The sequence below is a fragment of the Branchiostoma belcheri genome, unplaced genomic scaffold, assembly GCF_001625305.1.
Source record: "Branchiostoma belcheri isolate BF01 breed outbred unplaced genomic scaffold, Haploidv18h27 scaffold134, whole genome shotgun sequence".
NCBI classification, from domain to species: domain Eukaryota; kingdom Metazoa; phylum Chordata; class Leptocardii; order Amphioxiformes; family Branchiostomatidae; genus Branchiostoma; species Branchiostoma belcheri.
The window spans coordinates 93,330-114,811 of record NW_017802758.1 but is presented as its reverse complement, the minus strand read 5'-3'; the positions used below and the strand labels follow the sequence as shown (position 1 = coordinate 114,811).

Here is a 21,482-nt window from a genome sequence, read left to right as displayed (position 1 = left end):
TTTTCTTCCTGCTTTGCCTGTTTATGTTATATAGGAGAGCCACGTGCCTTCAAGTCTTCACACCCTTGCCTGTTTGTAAATTCAGCACAGTGGTTAATGAGCCGTTTCTGTAACATGTAACATGAAATATTTGGAAAAAAAAGGCAGTTTTCTCTTCCTGCTTTGCCTGTTTATGTTATAGGAGAGCCACGTGCCTCCAAGTCTTCACAGCCTTGCCTGTTTGTAAATTCAGCACAGTGGTTAATGAGCCGTGTCTGTAAGATGTAAGATGTAATATTTGGAATAAAAACGGCAGTTTTTTCTTCCTGCTTTGCCTGTTTATGTTATAGGAGAGCCACGTGCCTCCAAGTTTTCACACCTGTTTGTAAATTCAGCACAGTGGTTAATGAGCCGTGTCTGTAAGATGTAACATGTAACATTTGAAAAAAATCCGTCAATGTTTTTCTTCTGCTTTTCCTGTTTGTTTATATTATAGAAGGAGAGCCTCGTGCCTTCAAGTAGGAATCATCACTCTCGCTTTTTTGTTAACTTAGCACAGCGCTTAACGATCCGTGTCTGTAACATGCAAGATAATAAAGAGGCACGTTGTATTATGTAGACGCTGAGGCACATTGTCCTAAATAGTGTAAGATGTTATATTGAAATTAAAAGCTCCACGCACGTCACGTGTGCGCCTCCACGCACGGCACGCGTGCGCACGCGTGCGTGTAAGATGTAATATTGGAATGAAAGCTTCACGCGTGCGTGTAAGATGAAATACCGGAATAAAAGCATTGCTCTTAAAAGTTGCTGAATAAAGTATTAGTTTTGAAAGGTGTTGTTCATTTTGGTGTAACGAATTCCCACGGGTGCAGTGTACCTTTTTTGTTGTAATGAATTCCCATGGGTGTAAGAAGCGAAATCCAGAGCGAGTGAATCGTGTGTAGTAAGAGTCGGTGTAGGTAATTGGCTTGTAAGATTTGTTGTAACATTCTGAAATGGGCCATGATTTTCTATGTCCAATATTTGGCCACTACTGTGGCTTACTATTCGGGCCCGTATTGTATACTATCAACATACTGGCCGCCGGTTTGGCTTGTAGCGGCCAGTGTTTGTTTACATGTTTGTCTCTTATATTGAAAGATACTGTGTAACGTGAGTTACGGAGCCTTCTTTTCGGGCCCGTACTGTATAATATCAACATACTGGCCGCCCGTTTGGCTTGTAGCGGTCAGTGTTTGTTTAAATGTTTGTCTGTTATATTAAAAGATACTGTGTATCATGAGTTAAGGGGCTTACTATTCGGGCCAGTATTGTATACTAGCAACATCCTGGCCGCCCGTTTGGCTTGCAGCCGTCAGTTTTGTAAAATAATGATTATCATTGACGTAATGAAAGCACATCCAGCTCAGTCATGTGCCTATACATCATTATACGGTGTACCGGGACGTTTGCTTTGGACAAATCCCATGTTTAGTTTCAAACAGGATACATCTTTATTATATATACACTTACACTAATGGCTGTATGGTAATAGTCTATAGATAAAACAAAATCATACTGACTTTTTTGCGAATTGTTTCCTATTATTCCAAAATGATGAGAATGCAGGCAAAAAAGACAATTTTTGTATTGTATAAGGCGGAGATCTAACAAGCAAACCCTTCCATCAACTTGGTTTCCCTGCGTGCATCAAGGTTTTAGGCTGTTAAAAGTCATGGCAGATGAAAAGTTGACAAAATTTGTCCCGAAACATATCACAAAGTACTCGAATTAATTTTTACTGGTTAACTCACCCCTGAAAGTGAGTGATATGTACGTTTACTCTGCAGCTTGCCTATACCACGGCAGTAACAACAAACAACATAGAGATAAGAATCAGCTTACACGTTGGCACACCTCAGAGACCGCCCATAATATCAGTGTTTGAACATTTTTAGTGTGCACAGAGATCCAGCCGCTCGCGGTAGTATTTACTTCAGTATCCGTCGCTGATACTCCGGTAAGTCCTGTACTAATATTCTTAGGATTCTATACTACATGTAGTTCTGATATTTTTATTTCCCTTATATTGACCTGTTATATGTGCTGACATGATCTCTCTCTATATCTTGCTCTTACCACACCGTATCCAATATTATCGTTGGTAGTTCTTCCCTTCCACCGATACTTATAGTTAACCCTATTGGTATTTTACAATGTTTCTATCCCAGTGATGAAAGTAATGTTTCTTTTCATTTGCATACAGAAAGTGTTTCCAGCATGACAGTGTTTTCATGTTATGACATTCATAGTGCTAAAAGTGTATTCTACGGTCGGTGATGTTACACTGTTTCCATTTTTTTTACAAACAGGTACTATTTAATCTCGGGCGTTTATTCAAACGTCTATTATAAAAGACACAGAGATCATATACACTTCCTAGTATTTTTATGATTACTTGATTTTAATTCTTCAGTATTAAAGTAATGTGACAGCGTTACCGCACAAAAGAGAACACTATATTGTTCCAGGATTCGGCGTAGCAGCCATTAAATTGCTCCCTTTTGAGTCGAGCATTTTGTTTTATCGTTAAGAATTTTCGCATAAAAACTAAGACTAGATCTAATTACCAATATTCTACGTTACTATACCATATTAAACTAGTTAAAGTAGTAACGGTCACGGGTTATTGCTACGTGTACGAGTACTTCGCGACGTGGCTCTTGCGTATCACAACAAACAGAGTAAGTACTGGTGTGAATCAGTTTACACGTCGACACTTCTCAGACACTGCACGAAACGTGGGATTTACCACAAAGGTAACCGTGATGTAAAGACGTGATATCTACCCGCACGGTATAGCTGGTAATGTTTGCCTTATTTCCTATATTTAGGCGGCACCAATTTAATTTGTTCTCGGATTCGCCTCTTGGATTTTTTCTGATTTGAAAAAAAAAATGAAAAAATATATAAAATTCTGGTTCTGTACACTGGACGAAAACCGTTTCCGGGTCGTATAGTCCCGTACACCCGCCTATAAATCCCAAATATACGGACATTTCCAGGTGTGTGCGGCCCGTACACTTTGAGTGTGCGGGCCTGCCACGGGCCTGCCACGGCCCGGATATGCACCACGCAGGTGTCCTTGCCATGTACGGGCCTGCACACACCAACTGTACCTCTGAGTGTGTGTATGAAATATGCATAAATTAGCAGTTATTTTCACCTAATTATCTTCCTTATTATCAGCCCGTGTACGGGTCGTACACACCCGCACACGCCCCCTCCTTCCAATATGCCTTTTGTAATGTAAAGTAGCATCGTGGCCCTTTATTCCCCCTTCTTGTCTGCATAATTTTGTTTTCTTTATTAATTGTACATGGTGCTTTGGCTTTCTGAGTTTTTTAAAACTGTTTTTATTTTGTGCGCGTGCACCCGGTGCGCCTGAAAAATTTCTATTGTGCTTCGGCCGGTCTTTCAGCTCAGCAAGTGAAACAAACTATAGGTCTCTCTTGAACGGTTTTAATATCATTTTCGGAAACCTTCTCCCACACTACCAAAAATGATTTTTCTTGTTTTTCTTGTTTTTCTTAATTCGTGGACAAATTTTCTTACATGAAGAAGTTTCAAGAAAAATTAAGAATAAATAAGAAAAGAGCAACAGATCGTTCTAAAAATTTTTTCTTGTAAATTTTCACTACAAGAAACATTTTCTCATTTTTCTTACGTGAAGAAATAATTTCTAGCAATGATTTTCTCCCCCTAGAATGTTCTAGAAAATTGAGTTAAATGGTCTTGTTTTTCTTGTCTGAAGAATTACTTTCTTGCCATGGATAAGAAATTACAAGAATTTTTCCCTTAAGTTTCTTGTATTTCTCATAGTAAGAAAACAAGAAAAGCAGGGTTTAAAAAACAAGTCATAACTAGAATAACATTCTTGAATTTTCTTGTTTTTCATATCAAGAAACTTTGAGAAAGGAAGTTCTTGCTTTTCTTGGGCTGTGTCAGAAAAAAAAGAATTTTGATCTAACCTTTCTTGAGATATATTGCTTAGAAAAACAAGAATATTCAAGATATTGAAACTAGAAGACAAAGATCAAGTCATAACTAGAATAACATTCTTGAATTTTCTTGTTTTTCATATCAAGAAACTTTGAGAAAGGAAGTTCTTGCTTTTCTTGGGCTGTGTCAGAAAAAAAAAGAATTTTGTTCTTGACTTTCTTGACATATGTTGCTTAGAAGAAAGTGTTTATTGACAGTAAGAATTTTGGTCTTGAACTGAGAACCAAAGTCTCAAAGATTATAGTGGTATATATATTAAGAATTTCTGTCTTGAGGAAAAAGATATGCATTCTTGTTGTAAGAACATGAAACTTAAATAGAAGAAAGGCTTTCTTGACAATAATAATATAATAATTGATAAGTAATATCACTCTTAAAGTTAGAAATGGAATCTTGGTGTAAGAATCAATTTTTGGGGTATTAACAATTTGTTATTGTTTTTTGTAATTTGGAAAGTTGAGCAATCTATTTCTAGATTCTTTTAGTAATGTCAGAGACAAGAATTAGTTTCTTTACTTTCTTGACTTTGAATAATTCTATATTTGTAACTAGCATAGTTTTACTTATCTAGATAGTTCAATAAAATGATTCTTGTTTTTCTTGGTCAGGTTATGTTCAAGAAAATACAAGAATCTGTCTCTTTGCTTTCTTTTTAGACAAAAAAATTGTTGAATTAAAAATCAAATTTAAAACCTGAAAGCAAAAAATACTTAAAGTTCTTTAATGTTTTTGTTTTCCTTATCGAGAAAGTTAAAGAAAGATGATTTTTTTCCCTGGTAATGTTCAAGATAATGTAAGAATTTTTTTCTTAACATTCTAGCCATAACTGTCATGTGATCTCTTGTGAGCTCCTGATTGGTTAATTCAAATCCCAGAATGCAGTTAGGGATTTTTGAACAGAAGCTGGGGTGAAGTAAGATGTGGGGGCAGTGCTCTGTGCTGGTTACTTCTTTTTAGTCAGATATTGATTCATATCGTCGGATTTGAAGTCAAAATCATGGTAAAAAGGACCTTGTGTGCATGTGAAGCAATGGTGATCGTGTCGGCTTGCAGAAGAAACCAACTTTGCAACGAAAAAAGGATGGAACCAAACTTATATAAGGTAAGTGCGCCCCCCTCCCCACCAAGAAGAAAAAATCTGTTGACATTGTTTTTAGACTTCATAGCTTATTTGCTACAATTCCATTGGGGTTGATTTCTAAATTGTATCTCTGGTATATTGTAGAGTACAATGTTTTACTGCATTATAATTATATTATTTTCAATTGTTAAGTAAACTTGAAGTAATTCAATCCTATTTTTAGCATCCTCTTTTGACTTTGTTGTCTTCAGCCCCTGCATGCAATGCAAACTAAGAAAGGTCTTTCCTGTTTTTTTCAGGTCTCCAAAGACTGTGACTGTGCCAATGCTATAATGCCAAAGCTGCAGGGTTTGCTGAATGTTTTGGAATGTGATATGATCTGTATTCTTTAACCATAATGGCTTGTTGGTTACATCGTATGATAGTTTTAAGTTTACTGTAAAACTTGTTTCCATTCAAAGAATGTTAGATACATGTTCATAATGAATGTGGTAATGAATATTCCTATACTGTCAGTGTCAAGAGGCCTGTTAAAAAATTGTTATAGGATTTTAATTGTTGCAATATCATTCTCTGTAACTTTTGTACATTATTTCTTCTTTTGTGGACAAAATAGTTTTATTGATACAAGAATATTGAGCTCTAAGTTCAAGAAATATTTTCTTATGTGCAGAATGTTTTTCTCATTATAAGAATTGTTAGATAGCTCTTAGCTAAAGAAATGTTTTCTTGTATACAGAATGAGGTTCTTGCTACAAGAATAATTATCTCTTAGTTCAAGAAATATTTTCTCATGTGCAGAATGGTTTTCTTACTAGAAGAACAGTTAGCTCTTAGTTCAAGAAATGTTTTCTTGTATACAGCATGATTTTTTTGCTACAAGAATAATTAGCTCTTTGTTAAAGAAATATTTTCTTATGTGCAGAATGGTTTTCTTACTATAAGAACAGTTATCTCTTAGTTCAAGAAATATTTTCTCGCATATAGAATGATTTTCTTGCTACAAGAATAATTAGCTCTTCGTTCAAGAAATCTTTTCTTATGTGCAGAATGGTTTTCTTACTATAAGAACAGTTAGCTCTTAGTTCAAGAAATGTTTTTTCGTATACAGAATGATTTTCTTGCTACAAGAATAATTAGCTCTTTGTTCAAGAAATCTTTTCTTATGTGCAGAATGGTTTTCTTATTATAAGAACTGTTAGCTAGGCTCTTAGTTCAAGAAATGTTTTCTTGTATACAGAAAGATTTTCTTGCTACAAGAATAATTAGCTCTTAGTTCAAGAAATATTTTCTTGTCTACAGAATGGATTTCTTATTACAAGAGCAGTTAGATCTTAGTTCAAGAAATCTTTTCTTATATACAGAATATTTTTCTTATTACAAGAACAGTTAACTCTTAGTTCAAGAAATGTTTTCTTGTCTACAGAATGGTTTTCTTACTACAAGAACAGTTAGCTCTTAGTTCAAGAAATATTTTCTTGTGGGCAGAATGGTTTTCTTGCTATAAGAACAAATAGCTCTTAGTTCAAGAAATATTTTCTTGTGTAACAGTTAGCTCGTCGTTCAAGAAATATTTTCCTGCGAACAAGATAGAGATTCTTCGTGTAAGAACCCGTAATTCTTATCATGAGAAGAATATTCTTAAGTGTGGGTTTATTAGCTGTAAGAAATAAATTCTGAGAATAAGAACAACGTGGCGTGAGTTTCTTGAATTTTCTGGAAACGGGGATTCTTGTTCAAAGAATAAGGTTCTTGCTGACAGTAAAAAGTTCTTTGCACAAGAAAAATTCTTCTTTTAGTGCAATGCAAGAACATAAATCTTAATCTATTTCTAGGTATCAAGAATTTTGGTCTTGACAGAAGAAATATATTCTGGGTGTGAGATGAAGTAAGAAGCTATTTCTAGCAGATAAGAATGTAGTGTTCTTGGGATAAGAACGAAAATCTTGAAAGAATAAAATAACTTCCAGATTTATAGAATTTTAGGCTTGTATTGAGAACTGCAGTCTTTGTATAAGAACAATTGTCTGCATCACGAATCTTACTGTAAGAATAAGATTCTAGAAGCAACCAACAATAACTTATATAGAAACCTATAAGAAAAATATTCTTACTGCAAGAAAAAGTATATCAAGAAAAAAATACTTAATTCGTGGACAAAATTTCATTCTTGAATACAGAAAAATTTGCTTCAGGGAAGAAATATTTTCTGACTGTAAGAAAAAACAAGAATGCTAGAAATGTCATTTTTGGTAGTGCAGGCACCCCTTTGCCCTTCTGCGTCTGGCTTTAGACGCAGATAGTCACGGGAGCAGATATTAGTTTCGTCTGGGCACCAGTCGTTAGAAGCCGTCCCCAGCTCTTGCCTAGTCTCCAAAAACTAGCCACGGCAGAATCCAATAGGCGACATATTATGCACGCGACCGGCTTGTGGTACTGTTTGACTGTGGTGCTACGGGCAGCCGCAAGTAAGAGACCGTGCGCAGGCGAGTGATAGACCGGACCGACTAATCTGCTATGCCCAAATAGTAACATTCCGTGCTGTACGTGCAACAAGCCTTGCTGAGATTGCGACCCACAGGCCGCACATCTTGTGACACAGCACGGCCTTGAGTCGGGACACAGCTGATAGTCAGTCCTCTGGTCCGGTCTATTACTCTCAGTTGCTCACGGACTTTCACTCGCCTGTGCCCGCAGCCTGGCTCCCAGGATCCTGGCTAAGTGAGATCTACTTAATGCTTTATTCATCGATCTATCCAACCACCCACCCACCCATCCATCCATCCATCCATCCATCCATCCATCCATCCATCCATCCATCCATCCATCCATCCATCCATCCATCCATCCACTCATCAACAATGACATCGACCCAATGGACTCATCAGATAATCAGCAAGAACACAAAATCTGCTTTCCGTTTTAAATAAAGATGAATGCATTCTGGCTGCTGCTCTGTATTTATTCCTGTCAACACCCCATTGAACAATTAACAAACCCACTTCACACCAAATCAAGAGGTTTAAAAAGTCAAAGATTTCAAGATCATACTATTGACAAAAAGTTAAATTAAAATGACCAAAAGTTATAGTATGCTATGAACGACTCGGCAGATTTATCACTAAAATCAAAACACAGCTGTAACTAGAAAGGCCAATATTTAGCTTTGGAGCAAATACAGCGATGGGTTCACCTACATTTTACGACATGGCAGGGAAGAATGAGAAACACAAGGGAAAACAATGATTTACATTGATATAACTATAATATGAAGTAAAATACAACTAAAACAACAGTTGGATAGCTATTCCCTACTTTATTGGTTAGGATTTTTAATTGCATAATGCAAACTGTTGATTTTCAAAATAAAATAAAAAACGTCCATGCCCCGCATTCCAATGCTGGAGCAGGAAAGCTTGAAATCCCTACCAAAACACTTGAATACAGACATACTGTCAGTATGGAAATGCTCTGTGCAGGTGTTAATCAAGTTAAATCCCAACAGCCAATCAGCAAGAAATGCTCTGTGCAGGTGGAAATGCTCTGTGCAGTCTGTTAATCAAGTTAAATCCCAACAGCCAATCAGCAAGAAGAATAGAGGAAAGCTGCATGCCTATTGGTTGATGCCCTGCATTCCATTGTGATGACTCATGTCCAAACGTGGTAAACAAGGCACACTAACACAGTAATACATTTGCTATAACACAGCCAAAAACTCAAATAAAACCATTCTAAAAGCCTGTATTACAATAATTTAAAAAACGCCTAGGGGTATTTGCCCACTGTACCTCCATACCAAATTTCAGGACCTCGGGCCCTAAAATGAAGAAGCTGAATCCATTTAAAACATGGCAGGAGAAGAAGGAGAAGGAGAAGGAGAAGGAGAAGGAGGAGAAGAAACATCAGAAAAAGCAATATGGGTTCACCACCACTTCGTGGTGTGGTGAACCCATAATAATTTCAAACAGGTGCCAGGTTGGAATGACATTGTGAAAGGCCTACATTCTGCTGCTCGGGAGGCTTATGTCCTCCGGAGAGAAATGGGCCGACCACGGTCGGGTCCCTTTTTTATCCTCATGTCCAAAGCCAGGGCAAGATTTAAGCTCGCTCTAAGACAGTGTAAACAACAAGAGAGCAGAGCTAGAGCGGATGCTACTGTTAAAAATTTCTCAGTGGGTAACCGTAGAGAATTTTGGAAAAAAGTTCGTAGTGCTAACTCTCCTTGTACTGTTTTACCAAATACTGTCGATGGATGCTCAGGTTCTGTGAATATTGCTGATCACTGGAGAAAGCATTTTGAGTGTCTCTTAAATTCAGTTGATAACCGGGCTCACAAGCCACCTGTGATGTCTGATATGTCACGTGCATGTGAATTTGATTATGATATGCAAATTACTGTGTTGGAACTTGTTAACATCATAAGGAATTGCCCAATGGGAAGGCTGTTGGCTCTGATGGTATTTGTAATGAACATTTGAAGTATGCGGGCCCAAGAATTTGTATTTATCTTTCATTGTTATTGACATCTGTTATTGTGCACAATCTTATTCCTGATATTTTGTTGGATACCATCATTGTGCCTGTCATTAAGAACAAATCAGGTAATATTTCCAGTAGTGATAACTATAGACCGATTGCCATCACCTCTGCACTTTCCAAGGTCTTGGAGTCGCTGTTACTTAGTCGCCTCAAACCCTTCCTTCAGACATCTGACTACCAGTTTGGATTTAAACCCAAGCATGGTATTGATATGTGTGTTTTTACTCTGAAGGAAATTATTGAATATTACAAGGGACTGGGATCTCCCGTATTCATTTGTTTTATGGACGCCTCCAAGGCCTTTGATCGTGTGAACCACTGGCTCTTGTTTAAAAAGCTTCTTGAAAGGAATGTAATGTTATACCTTGTGAGATTTCTGGTCTATTGGTATGAGAACCAGACCATCTGTGTAAGATGGGGTTCTACTTTGTCAACCCGGTTCACTGTCTCCAATGGGGTACGACAAGGCAGCCTTTTGTCGCCTCATCTATTTAACATCTATATTCATGATCTTAGTCTAAAACTGAAAAATGCCAGAGTTGGCTGTCGCGTCGGCGGTTTTATTGTAAACCATCTGCTGCACGCCGATGATCTGTGTTTGATATGCCCCAGTGTTAAATCCCTTCAGAAACTGTGAACATTTTGGTAAGGTAAATGATATTTTGTTTAATACAAATAAAACTTGTTGTATGTACTTTCCGAGCGCTGGCCTTCCACACCAGCAGCCTCTGCCCGCCGTGAAAATTTATAATGTTGAGTTGAAATATGTGGATTCTTTTGTATATCTTGGTATTCATTTAAATGCGAAGTTAAGTGACAATGACTGTGTTCGAGCTGACATTAGACGCTTATATCGCCATACCAATTGGTATTCATTTAAATGCGAAGTTAAGTGACAATGACTGTGTTCGAGCTGACATTAGACGCTTATATCGCCATACCAATTGTATAAATCGTAAATTCTATCATTGTTCTCCCGTTGTGAAAAAGACTTTGTTTATGACCTACTGTTCTTAGTTGTTTGGAGTCCAGTCATGGAACTCTGTTCATGCGAGTGTACTAGCTAAGTGTCGTGTTGCATACAATAATTACTTTCGTATTCTCCTTAAGTTGCCAAGAGGTTGTAGTGCTAGTTCAATGTTTGTACACCTCTCGACCGATACATTCGATGCTAGACGCGGGAAATTGTGTTATGCTTTCATTAATAGAATATACGCCACCAACAATAGCATTATACGCTGTATATTGAGGTCAGACTGCCAATTCAGGAACACGTATTGTAAAAATGTATATAGATTGTTGTGTGTTTAGTGTCTATGTGGTCCTTGTCTGTACTATGGGTTTTTTTCCTGAAATAAAGTCATTCATTCATAGTAAATTGGTAGAAGTATATAAAGCACCGCCATACTTAATTCAAATCATTTCGGTGTAAAATCTAATAGCCTTTATCAAAAAAAAAATTAAGGGTTTTAGGTAATTGAACCTAAAAATGAAACAGCAAAATACATCCAATCAAATGACAGGAGAGGGATAAGACGGAGAGGATGATGGCACGAAACATAAGTACATAAGGAACAAGTGCTTTCACAAAAAGCTGGCATTTCGGCGCGCTATCAGTGTGATATGTTGTACATATTTCATATGCAACCATGCACCTGCTTGGAAATAACTTTAAAGGTATGCCTCTCTACAATGTACATCTGCTTAAAGATGACTCAATAGTCAGATCATGGATGCCACCAACATCTGCTTGGAGATAACCCTTACATTTATCACCATACGTGTGCTTGGAAATGATTATAGATATGTTCCTTTACATCTACTTTGAGATGATGCCGTACATATGCCACCCTGGACATGAATAGGCTACGGATATGTACATGTAGAGCAGATAGTTTGATTTGAGTTTTGTCTTTAGTGACATTTAAGAAAACAGCAAAATTGTGGTAGAACTTTTACAGATGACAGAAAGAAAGCTGGATATTGTTTTTATATTTGTGAAAACATTTAAGAAAAAAAATGTTGCATTCTGAATTTGAAAAACAAAAATAATTATGCAGAAAAAACAATCTGCACAACATGTTGATTTGTTTCTACTTCTTAGTTAGCCTAATAATCAATAATGTAATTGTATTAATTTTATATCCCTTAAAATTAGCTAAATCGACGATTTAAGATGATTGCGCAATGGGCGTGTCCTATGACCTTCTACCTTTTGGGGGTCATGCAGGCGTCAACATCGCCCTCCCCACGCCTCGCCCGTCCGTTTTCGTGGGCAAATTTCTGCTCTTTATGAGGTTTTGGGACCTGAAAACTTACATCAGAGGAAATATAAACCACATACGTTACGCCAAAAAGCAGTTACTCAAGCAACTGGATATGATTTTGGAAAAAAAATTAATTGTCAGAGCCTATGGTACAGACTGACATAAATATGTTTTAAAATGATTATATATTTTCGAAGAATGGTGACAACACACCTGTCTCGTTTTTACCTCCATGAAATGGAAGGTATTGTTTTTGGCGCGTCTGTGTGTGTGTGTGTGTGTGTGTGTGTTTGTGTTTCCGCTTTTTTGTACCATCATAAGTTCATAACGCCTCAATGGATTGTGGTGATATTTGGTATGCTGGTAGGTGTTAGGGGGCCGAAGGTAAAGGTCAAATATGGGCCTCCTGCTGGATGGCCTTGGTAGTGCAGTAGCACTTCCGGTTTAATGCGGAATCTCCTTTGCAGCCAACAGATGTGTCATTGTGTGGCTATCGAGTCAGTGCGCTTGGGACCCGGTTTGATTAATGGGGTTCCCTCAGGGGAATAGGTGACCTATTTCAGGGTTAGGGTTTGTATTAGCTGCAGGCCTGATTAGCTGTGTGTTTGAAACACTTAGTGTACTGTATACAAAAACTCATATATTTCATGGAGGCGTGTCTGTCTGTGTGTGTGTGTCTGTATTTGTGTGTGTCTGTGTGTTTGTGTTTCCGCACATTTGTAGTCAGCATAACTCCATAACGCCTTTATGGATTGCGATGATATTTGGTACGCTGGTAAGTCTTAGGAAGACAAAGGTCAAGGTCAAATATGGGCCTCCTGGTGGATTACCTTGGTACTGCAGCAGAACTTCCGGTTTTTGTATCTTTTGTCCTAAACATGCTATGGTCTTGACTTTTTGGTGACAGATAGCTTTTTCTGTCAGGAATAAGTGGCGTGAGTTTGGTCCCCCTAGCAGCTTGTTTTGGAACTGCAGGAGATTTTCGGGTGAAATCTTTAAAAGCCAATAAGTCCAGATAGGAACAAGGTATTATCATCATTTTTGGTAGGTAGGTAGCTGAGGGAGAGATGTACATAATTAACTACAAATTATGCAAATGATGACTTAATTTGCATAATTAATGAGGAAATTCTATAATTACAGTGTTTTACATTATAGTACTTTCATACATGTAATGTATGTAATCTATGGCAGATGGAACATCAACAGATACCAATTATGCAAATGATGACCTAATTTGCATAATTAATGCGAAAATTCTATGACTCCTTAGTGGTAAATGATGGGAATTTCATAGTTGGTACATGTGTAAGTTAATCAAAAGTTAACATCACGATGCATTTATTATGTTAATGTGGAGGTAATTTACATAATTAAAGAAGAAATTTACATTTACACGTCAAGCCCATATTTCATGGAGGTATGAGATCTCGGAACTCTTGTTTGTTTTGTTCGATTGTTTTTACTGAAAATATGATGTTATGTTATCTACACTCTTAAACGGATAATGTTCTTCTCTCTGGAGTACTAAACACACGTCACAATACCTTACAGCGCATATGGATTTCTCTCTTGTACCTGACCCTTACTGTAACGTGTAGTCCCAAATGATTGATAAAACCTCAACATGAACCGTTATCAACCCAAAAAGCTTATAGACAAAAAGTCCTACGTTCCTGTTTTAAGTTTAGAAGGTGCTTTCAGACTGTAAGACAAGCTCAATCGCTTCATGGGATGGGTGTCCCTCAATGGCATAAAGCTCTGTGCTTACAGGTAACTTTTTTTCAATATGTTTTTATTTATTTCAGAAAGATCCGGTAATCAAACCGTTTTTTCTTCATTGATGTAATAGACCTGTAGCATCTATACAATGGACAAACATGGACTGCACACTCCACAGCGTCGAAAGACTTTTCATGATAATATACAGATGCTCATTTCGCAGTATGGTAAGTTTGATTTTTAATGAGTTAGTTCGCTTTATTCTTTTTATGTTATCCCGCTTTTAAATACCTTCTCACTTATACTTACTTACTTACTAACATGTTTACTTACACATCCATGTGCTTAACAGATGCTTCATTCCGCATCATAAAACGGCTTCTGATGCACATGGTTTATGACGTAGAGAACCAGAATGCTTTTCTCCTGGACCAAGAAGAAACGGTCCTGGAACCTCGCAAAGAAGGTTGTTTTTTGTAGCAACTCTGTGTGTGTGTTTGTGTGTAAACAAGTGATAATTTGACAAGGCTTAATTAAGTGTATCGTTTTGGTTTTTGTAGTTGGGTAGGTCTTTACGAGAAAGTCTCGAAACGATTGTTACCGGAGGTATTGTTTTTGGCGTGTCTGTGTGTGGGCCTGTGAGTGTGTGTTTGCATGTCTGTCTGTGTATATTTCCACAACTTTGCAGTCAGCATAACTTCAGAACGCGCTTTAGGGACAGTAATGATATTTGGTATGTTGGTCAGTCTTGGGAAGACAAAGGTCACAGGTTTTCCTGTCAGAAAAAAAATGGTGTGGGTTTGGTCTCCCTAGCAGCTTATTGTGGAACTGCAGTTGATTTTCTGTCAAAATCTTTTAGAGCCAACAAGTCCACCAACAAGTCCACCTAATTTGCATGAGGCTAACATCACTATGCATATTATATGCTTATTTGTAGATAATTTGCATATTAATACATGTTGAAAAGTATTGACAAATGAGAAGAATTTCACACGCAAGACATTGTGAGTTGAATTAAGAAAACAATAAATTTGACAAAAATTCGGAGATCTCATACCTCCATGAAATACAACTTTTTGTAAATGTTTTTAATGTCTCATTGACAATGGAAATAAGGTCGTAATTAGCATAATCTAGTTTAATTTCTGGTTTTCTAAATTAAAATGACAACATTTTTGGTGTAAAATTCCTCTCCTTTGTCATACTTTATTTCAACATGTCCTCATTAATTATTCAAATAAACTCCACATAATATATGTATAGCGGTGTTATCCTTTAAGTAACTTCCACATGTCAGTAACTTACACTTGTAACAAGGTATAAAATTCACCAATAAGGAGTCATAGAATTTTACATTAATTGTGCAAATTAGGTCATCATTTGCATAATTGGTATCTGTTGATGTTCCGCCTGCCATAGATTAAATAGATTAGATGTACACAAGTACTATTATATAAAACACTGTAATTATAGCATGTCCTCCTTGATTATGCAAATTTAGTACTCATTTGCATAATTTGCATTTATTATGTACAGCTCCCTCTCAGCTACTTACTTACCAAAAATGATGAAAATACGTAGTTCCCTAGCTGTAGTTATTGGCTTTTAAACTTTTTGCCAGAAAGTCTCCTGCAGTTCCAGAACAAGCTGCTGGGGGGACCAAACCCACACCACTTATTCCTGACAGAAAAATCTATCTGTCACCGAAAAGTCAAGACCATAGCTTGTTCAGGACAAAAGATACAAAAACCGGAAGTTATGCTGCAGTACCAAGGTCATCCACCAGGAGGCCCATATTTGACCTTGACCTTCGTCTTTTTAAGACTTGCGAGCATACTAAATCACAATCCGTAAAGGCGTTATGAAGTTATGCTGACTACAAATGTGCGGAAACACACAAAAACACAGACGCACCAAAAACAATAACTCCATTTTCATGGAGGTAGCTAGATTGTGGTAATTACAGCCTTATTTCTCTGTAAAAACATTTACAAAACTTATATTTCCTGTAGGTATGAGATCTCCGAATTCTTGTTTTTTTTGTCTGCTTGTGGCTTGTTGCTTGTTATACTACTGTTTTTTTTAAAAATCTTATTACGAGAAAACTCCAGAACCCATGGCCTTGGAAACCAGTCAGCTATTTTTTTCTCGGCCATTATCTAGTATACATATATCCATTTTTATATTTCAGTCCATACCATGGTATGGATGAAATATATTGTGTTCCCTCATGTTTCTCCTCCTCCTTCTCCTTCTTCTTCTCCTGCCAAACAGTCAAAGGGATTCAACTCCGCCACCATTCAGCCAAGTGACCTCAAATTTGGCATGGAGGTAGAGTGGGCAAATACCCCCAGACGTTTTTTTTTCATTTTTTTGAAACATGCCTTTGAAAAATTTTTATGAAGGTTTTTTGGGGCATTTTTCGCCAAAAAAATGGATTTTTGGATCCTGAGCCCTGGTATTACAACCAAATGATATGACATTCGGTATAAGGGTACCTTGAACGTGTGTCTACAGAATAGCAGTCATGTATTTGGCATACAGCACTTCCAAATGACTCATTTGGGGACTTTAATGGCTACTTTCAGCAAAAAAAGGGCCAAAAGTGCCATACCCGTTCCATGTTCTATCTAAAGAATGGCCGGTTCCATCCATGGAACACGTGTTCCATTGCGGGTTACCTGAGGTCACATTGCACCTAAGTGGTGCGTAATAACCTACACATTCAATTTTATGTGCCTAAGACCTTCAAAATGTATCAAATCTCATCATTGTTAGTTTTTGCATACCTGTAATAAGATTAGTAAAGCTTTCGAGATTCAAAGTACTTGTTGTTGCATCTTTGTTCTCATATAGCTACTATCTAATTCATTTATTTGAGAACCTTTGCCAGTTTTGCACTGGGGTAAGTTTGGAATAGTCCACTTTTGCGTGGGAGGGAGATGGACTGAAATATGCTGTATTTGCTCCCAAGCAAATGTCGGCCTTTCTAGTCTCCATTTCCTTTAAGACAATTTTAAATTGACACGAGTAAGAACATTAGCCTGGGTACCATCCTACTTGTATACCGGGGCTCCCACACTCGCTTCCCTTAGAAGTACTTCTTAGGGAAGCGAGTGTGGGAGCCCCGGTACACAAGTAGGATGGTACCCAGGCTATAAGAACATGTGTCTCGTTTGAGCTTTCGGCGAAAACTAATTTTCCCTCTCTCGTACAATTTCCAGACGCTCAAAATAATGATGACGTCATCTTTCTGTTTGAGAGACAGTCAGCCGTCGGGGAAGACCACACTGACGAGGTAGCACGCACTTGTAAGTTACAATTCTTTTAATACTCTTCTCACCGACATGTTAATATCGCAATTTGTATCTAAATCCCCCACCATCTCTAATAAGTTGCACGGAAACGGTAAATATTACAACACAAGGCAGAGAGAACTTTAAAAAAATTACATTAACTTTTAGTTTCAAGATAATGAATGGATTTTAATGAAATGTTAGTGTTTATAGGTTCATTTTAACCCTCAAACACCCGAACGGGGTCCATTTGGACCCCAGACGTATTTTTTATGTGCTATTTGAATTTTTTTTCTAAAATTAATTCCTCCCGTGACTTTGTCAGTAAACCTCTTCTGCAAGTTCTCCTAAATTTTTTTGGAGATCGGCACAAATTTGTAAAAAAAAAAATAACAACGTCTCAATATGTCTTCAAGGAAGCATTGTTGCTTTAATATTATGCAGTTTGCCAAGTAACCTCCACCTCAGGAATTATTTCATCAGGTCAAGTCAAGTCAAGTCAAGTCAAAGCCTTTATTTTCCTTCGAATGCTTGTTCGGCGCAAGGCCGCTTTTCAACAAGGTCGAAGTTGAGGGGAGGGGTCACGGATAAGAACCAAATCCATACAAACATAAATAATAAGTAATTAAATCAATACAATAAGTAAATGAATAAGTTCACAAATAAATCATTAGGTTCGTAGCCAATTCAAGTCCATGGTGAGTCCCAGTTATGTCTGTTCCATAAGTGACTTGAAGGTATGGATGGATGGTGCTGCCCTAATGTGGGGCTGGATGTTATTCCATACCACTGAGCCGGAGTAAGCCAAGCTTCTTCTGTAAGCTTCCAAGTGCGGCCTCGGAGGGATGAGACAGTCAGTAGAAGCTGATCTGGTATTCCGTGCCACTTCATCCCTTCTCAGGCTGAAGGCTCGTCTCATGTATGGTGGTAGTGCATTTCTCAAGGCCTTATACACCAGCAGAGCTTTTTGCTGTTGATGTATAGTCTTCACAGTCTTCCAACCAAGGCGCGATAGGATTTCTACTGATGGTGTTCTATATGGAGCTTTCAGAATAAGTTTTCCCACTCGGTTTTGGATTCTTTGCAGCTTGTCGTACTGCACCAAAATCGCTCCATCCCATACTGTGCATGCATAAGTTAAGTGTGGTAAGAAAATTGAATTATATAAAGTGACAAGAGCAGCCTGATTTACAAATGGTTGGACCTGGCGCATTACTGCAAGTGTTCGTTTCAATCGTTCGAGTGTTCGTTTCCTCAGGTTTTCAGAGGTTTGACAATTTGAAAATCATATGAGGTCAAAGGTCAACCCCATGTTTATGCCTGCAGGTCTCATCCTATTTTGCATAAATTATGATAATGAGCTGGAATTTTTAACACTTAATCATGCCAAAATACACGTCTTAATATTTTAACCTATACATGTGTAAAGGTCACCGAAAGGATGCAAAAAGGAATGTAAATTTGAAAGAAACCAAATGGGGTCCATTTGGACCCCGTTCGGGCATTAACGTCACAAAAAAAGTTCGGGTGTTTGAGGGTTAAGTGACCCATATCCTAATTAAGTCATTTAAGGCTTCAATTGCATGTGTTGTGACATCTGGAGACAACTGTAAGAAAAGCTATCTGTCACCGAAAAGTCAAGACCATAGCATGTTCAGGACAAAAGATACAAAAAACCTGAAGTTCTGCTGCAGTACCAAGTTCATTCAATAGGAGGTCCATATTTGACCTTGGTCTTTTTAAGACTTGCGAGCATACTAAATCACAATCCATAAAGGCGTTATGAAGTTATGCTGACTACAAATGTGCGGAAACACACAAAAACACAGACGCACCAAAAACAATAACTCCATTTTCATGGAGGTAGCTAGATTGTGTAAAACATTTACAAAACTTATATTTCCTGTATGTATGAGATCTCCGAATTCTTGTTTTGTGTCTTGTTTGAGCTTTCGGCGAAAAACTAATTTTTCCTCTCTCGTACAATTTCCAGACGCTCAAAATGATGATGACGTCATCTTTCTGTTTGAGAGACAGTCAGCCGTCGGGGAAGACCACACTGACGAGGTAGCACGCACTTGTAAGTTACAATTCTCCTAATACCCTTGTCACCGACATGTTAATATCGCAATTTGTATCTAAATCCCCCACCATCTCTAATAAGTTGCACGGAAACGGTAAAGATTACAACACAAGGCAGAGAGAACTTTAAAAAAATACCTTAACTTCTAGTTTCAAGATAATGAATCGATTTTAATGAAATGTCAGTGTTTTGTGACCCATATTCTAATTAAGTAATTTAAGGCTGGAATTGCATGTGTGTGTACACATGCAACGTACCGGACATCTGGAGACAACTGACCATCTTCGCCTCTGCCTTGTCCCTCTAACGACCAGGAGGTCAAGGGACAAGGTAAATGTATATGTTGCAAAAAAAAATCATCATAACTATAATTATCATGTTTAACCCCTGTCTAGACTGGGCATGTTTGGGGGATTCATTGGACATTAAATTTGGCGTGGGCATTTTTAGCCTTCGCCCCAGTCTAGGTAGGGTTTAATGCTCTAATCGTGAAACAAACATCTCTCTCCTTCATTTGGTCGTTTAACAATTAGCTCGCTTCCTCTCTAATACAGTATCAGATCAACATGCCGAAGATGACGTCATCTTCCTGTTTGAAAGGAGACCAGCCGTTGAGGAACCCCGTCCACGTCCGCCCCCCTGTGCCCGTATGCGGACGGGTAAACATTAAAAATCTAACGATACAATAAAGTATTGAAACTTGTTCTATCCTGTGTCCATATCTAAAACTAGAGTTCGAAGGGCTCATGCCTTCGACAGTGTGATATTGTTTTGGTGGGTGTTGTGTGTATGTATAGTGTAGGCTTTTTGAAGATGATTATAGTAGTTATAGTGGTCAGAGAGTCTTTTTGTGAACGAAGCGACATACTATTTACCTAGCCTGTACCATGTCTTTCTACAGAAATACGGAATGTATAATTCGTCATTTGGTACAGGGGTGCCTTGAGCATCTGCTCAAAGAATGACATTTGTTACTTTGGCATACATCACTTGAAAATGGTGTGAAACAGGTCTTTTCTGCTATTTTCAGACAAAAAATGCACATTTTTGGCTCCTGTGACCTAATATTACAACCAAATGACCTAAAATTTGGTATAGGAGTGCCTTTGACGAATGCCAAAAGAACTATATTCACATTTTTGGTAAACACTACTTTGAATTTGTGTAAAAAAGGTTTTTTTTGCTCTTTCCAGACAAAATGCTTTTACAGTACAGATCGCGGGATAAGAATAATCGGGATTCGGGATTTTGTGGGATATCCTTCGGGAGTTTGCGGGATCTCCCGCGGTATTCTTTCGGGAGGCCTGTCGTGTCCCGCGTGCCGCGTAGCGAAAAAACTTGGTGCGAGTCCCCGAGGTCTACCGCGGCTCCGAACGCCGATGGCGGCGTACCAAATGTTTATTTTTACGTCCTGCCGGGCGAGCTGTGCCGGGCCGATGGAGTCTGACACCAGTTAACTTTGCTACAGTTTTTATTTAATAGTGGTGAAGCACTGGAATGTCCGAATATAATGTATATAATGTGTTTCTCACGCAGTCATAGTTATATTTCAGTCCATACCATGGTATGGATGAAATATATTGTGTTCTCTGATGTTTCTTCTTCTCCTCCTTCTTCTCCTTCTTCTGCCACACAGTCAAAGGGATTCAACTCCGCCATCATTCAGCCAAATGACTTGAAATTTGGCATGGAGGTAGAGTGGGCCAATACCCCCAGGCTTTTTTTCATTTTTTTGATACATGCCTTTGAAAAATTTTTATGAAGGTTTTTTGGGGCATTTTTCGCCAAAAAAATGGATTTTTGGATCCTGATCCCTGGTTTTACAACCAAATGATCTGAAATTCGGTAGAAATAAAGAATATAACTTCCCCTTTCCTGTGGTGTATTTATTTAGGTTGTAAAATGTTGCAAACGCCAGAAATTTGCGGATGAAAACGGCGCGTCGTGAGCCGATCGCCCGAAACGCGGCCATTTTCTTTCTCTCGCTATTGCGAAATCACCCTGACTTTAGTGCGCTTGCGCCTCGCCGTCATAGACCGCATCAGAATGAAAATAGCCCCATTCGAAAGCGCAGATTCCGAGCTTAAAAATGGTGCCAGGAACATCGGGAAAATTTTATTTTCGGGGGGCTAAACGTCCATTTTTAACGATTTGTCGATCTTTAAACATCAATTTGACCACCTAAATTTCATTTTCCCATTTTGTCACCAGTGTCAAAATGACGGCAAAAAAAACAGGGCTTTCCGCTGATGTAATAGGTAGTTTTCTCGAATGCACCCTGGCAAAGCGCAACGCTAGATTTACTGATGAAGTCATGGTAAACAGAGCGCTGCCGCGGGAAATACGGCCCGCTCGGGCGCCCGGGCGTTCGTCAGGAACAGCAAATACGTGAATGGAGCGGCACAAATACGCCCTATTTGACGCTATGGAGCAAGAATTTCCAGGTAAAATATGTTTTTGTGTATTTTGAG

At 38.1% G+C, this 21,482-nt stretch overlaps 1 protein-coding gene across 4 annotated transcripts; it reads left to right on the top strand.

The window, feature by feature from the left end:
• The first annotated feature begins 1,863 nt into the window (after positions 1-1,863).
• LOC109464224 lies at positions 1,864-19,743 on the top strand. 4 transcript variants are annotated; one of them, XM_019761159.1, is made up of 6 exons: positions 1,864-1,981; positions 13,763-13,859; positions 13,985-14,098; positions 16,857-16,943; positions 18,922-19,008; positions 19,566-19,743. In XM_019761159.1, the coding sequence occupies exons 2-6, from the start codon at positions 13,781-13,783 to the stop codon at positions 19,679-19,681; spliced, it is 483 nt and encodes a 160-aa protein (XP_019616718.1). In that variant the 5' UTR covers positions 1,864-1,981; positions 13,763-13,780; the 3' UTR covers positions 19,682-19,743. The 4 variants fall into 4 exon arrangements, with proteins under 4 accessions (XP_019616718.1, XP_019616719.1, XP_019616720.1 ...); XM_019761160.1 differs by having other exon boundaries at positions 13,719-13,859; positions 19,566-19,715; XM_019761161.1 differs by lacking the exon at positions 16,857-16,943.
• Positions 19,744-21,482: the final 1,739 nt, after the last annotated feature.

Bases quoted from the DNA above. Each gene is read 5' to 3' on its own strand.
- LOC109464224 (XM_019761159.1), top strand. From the start codon at position 13,781: ATGGACAAACATGGACTGCACACTCCACAGCGTCGAAAGACTTTTCAT. The intron at 13,860-13,984 runs GTAAGTTTGATT...TGTGCTTAACAG, and splicing joins GATGCTCATTTCGCAGTATG to ATGCTTCATTCCGCATCATA. The intron at 14,099-16,856 runs GTTGTTTTTTGT...TACAATTTCCAG, and splicing joins CCTGGAACCTCGCAAAGAAG to ACGCTCAAAATAATGATGAC.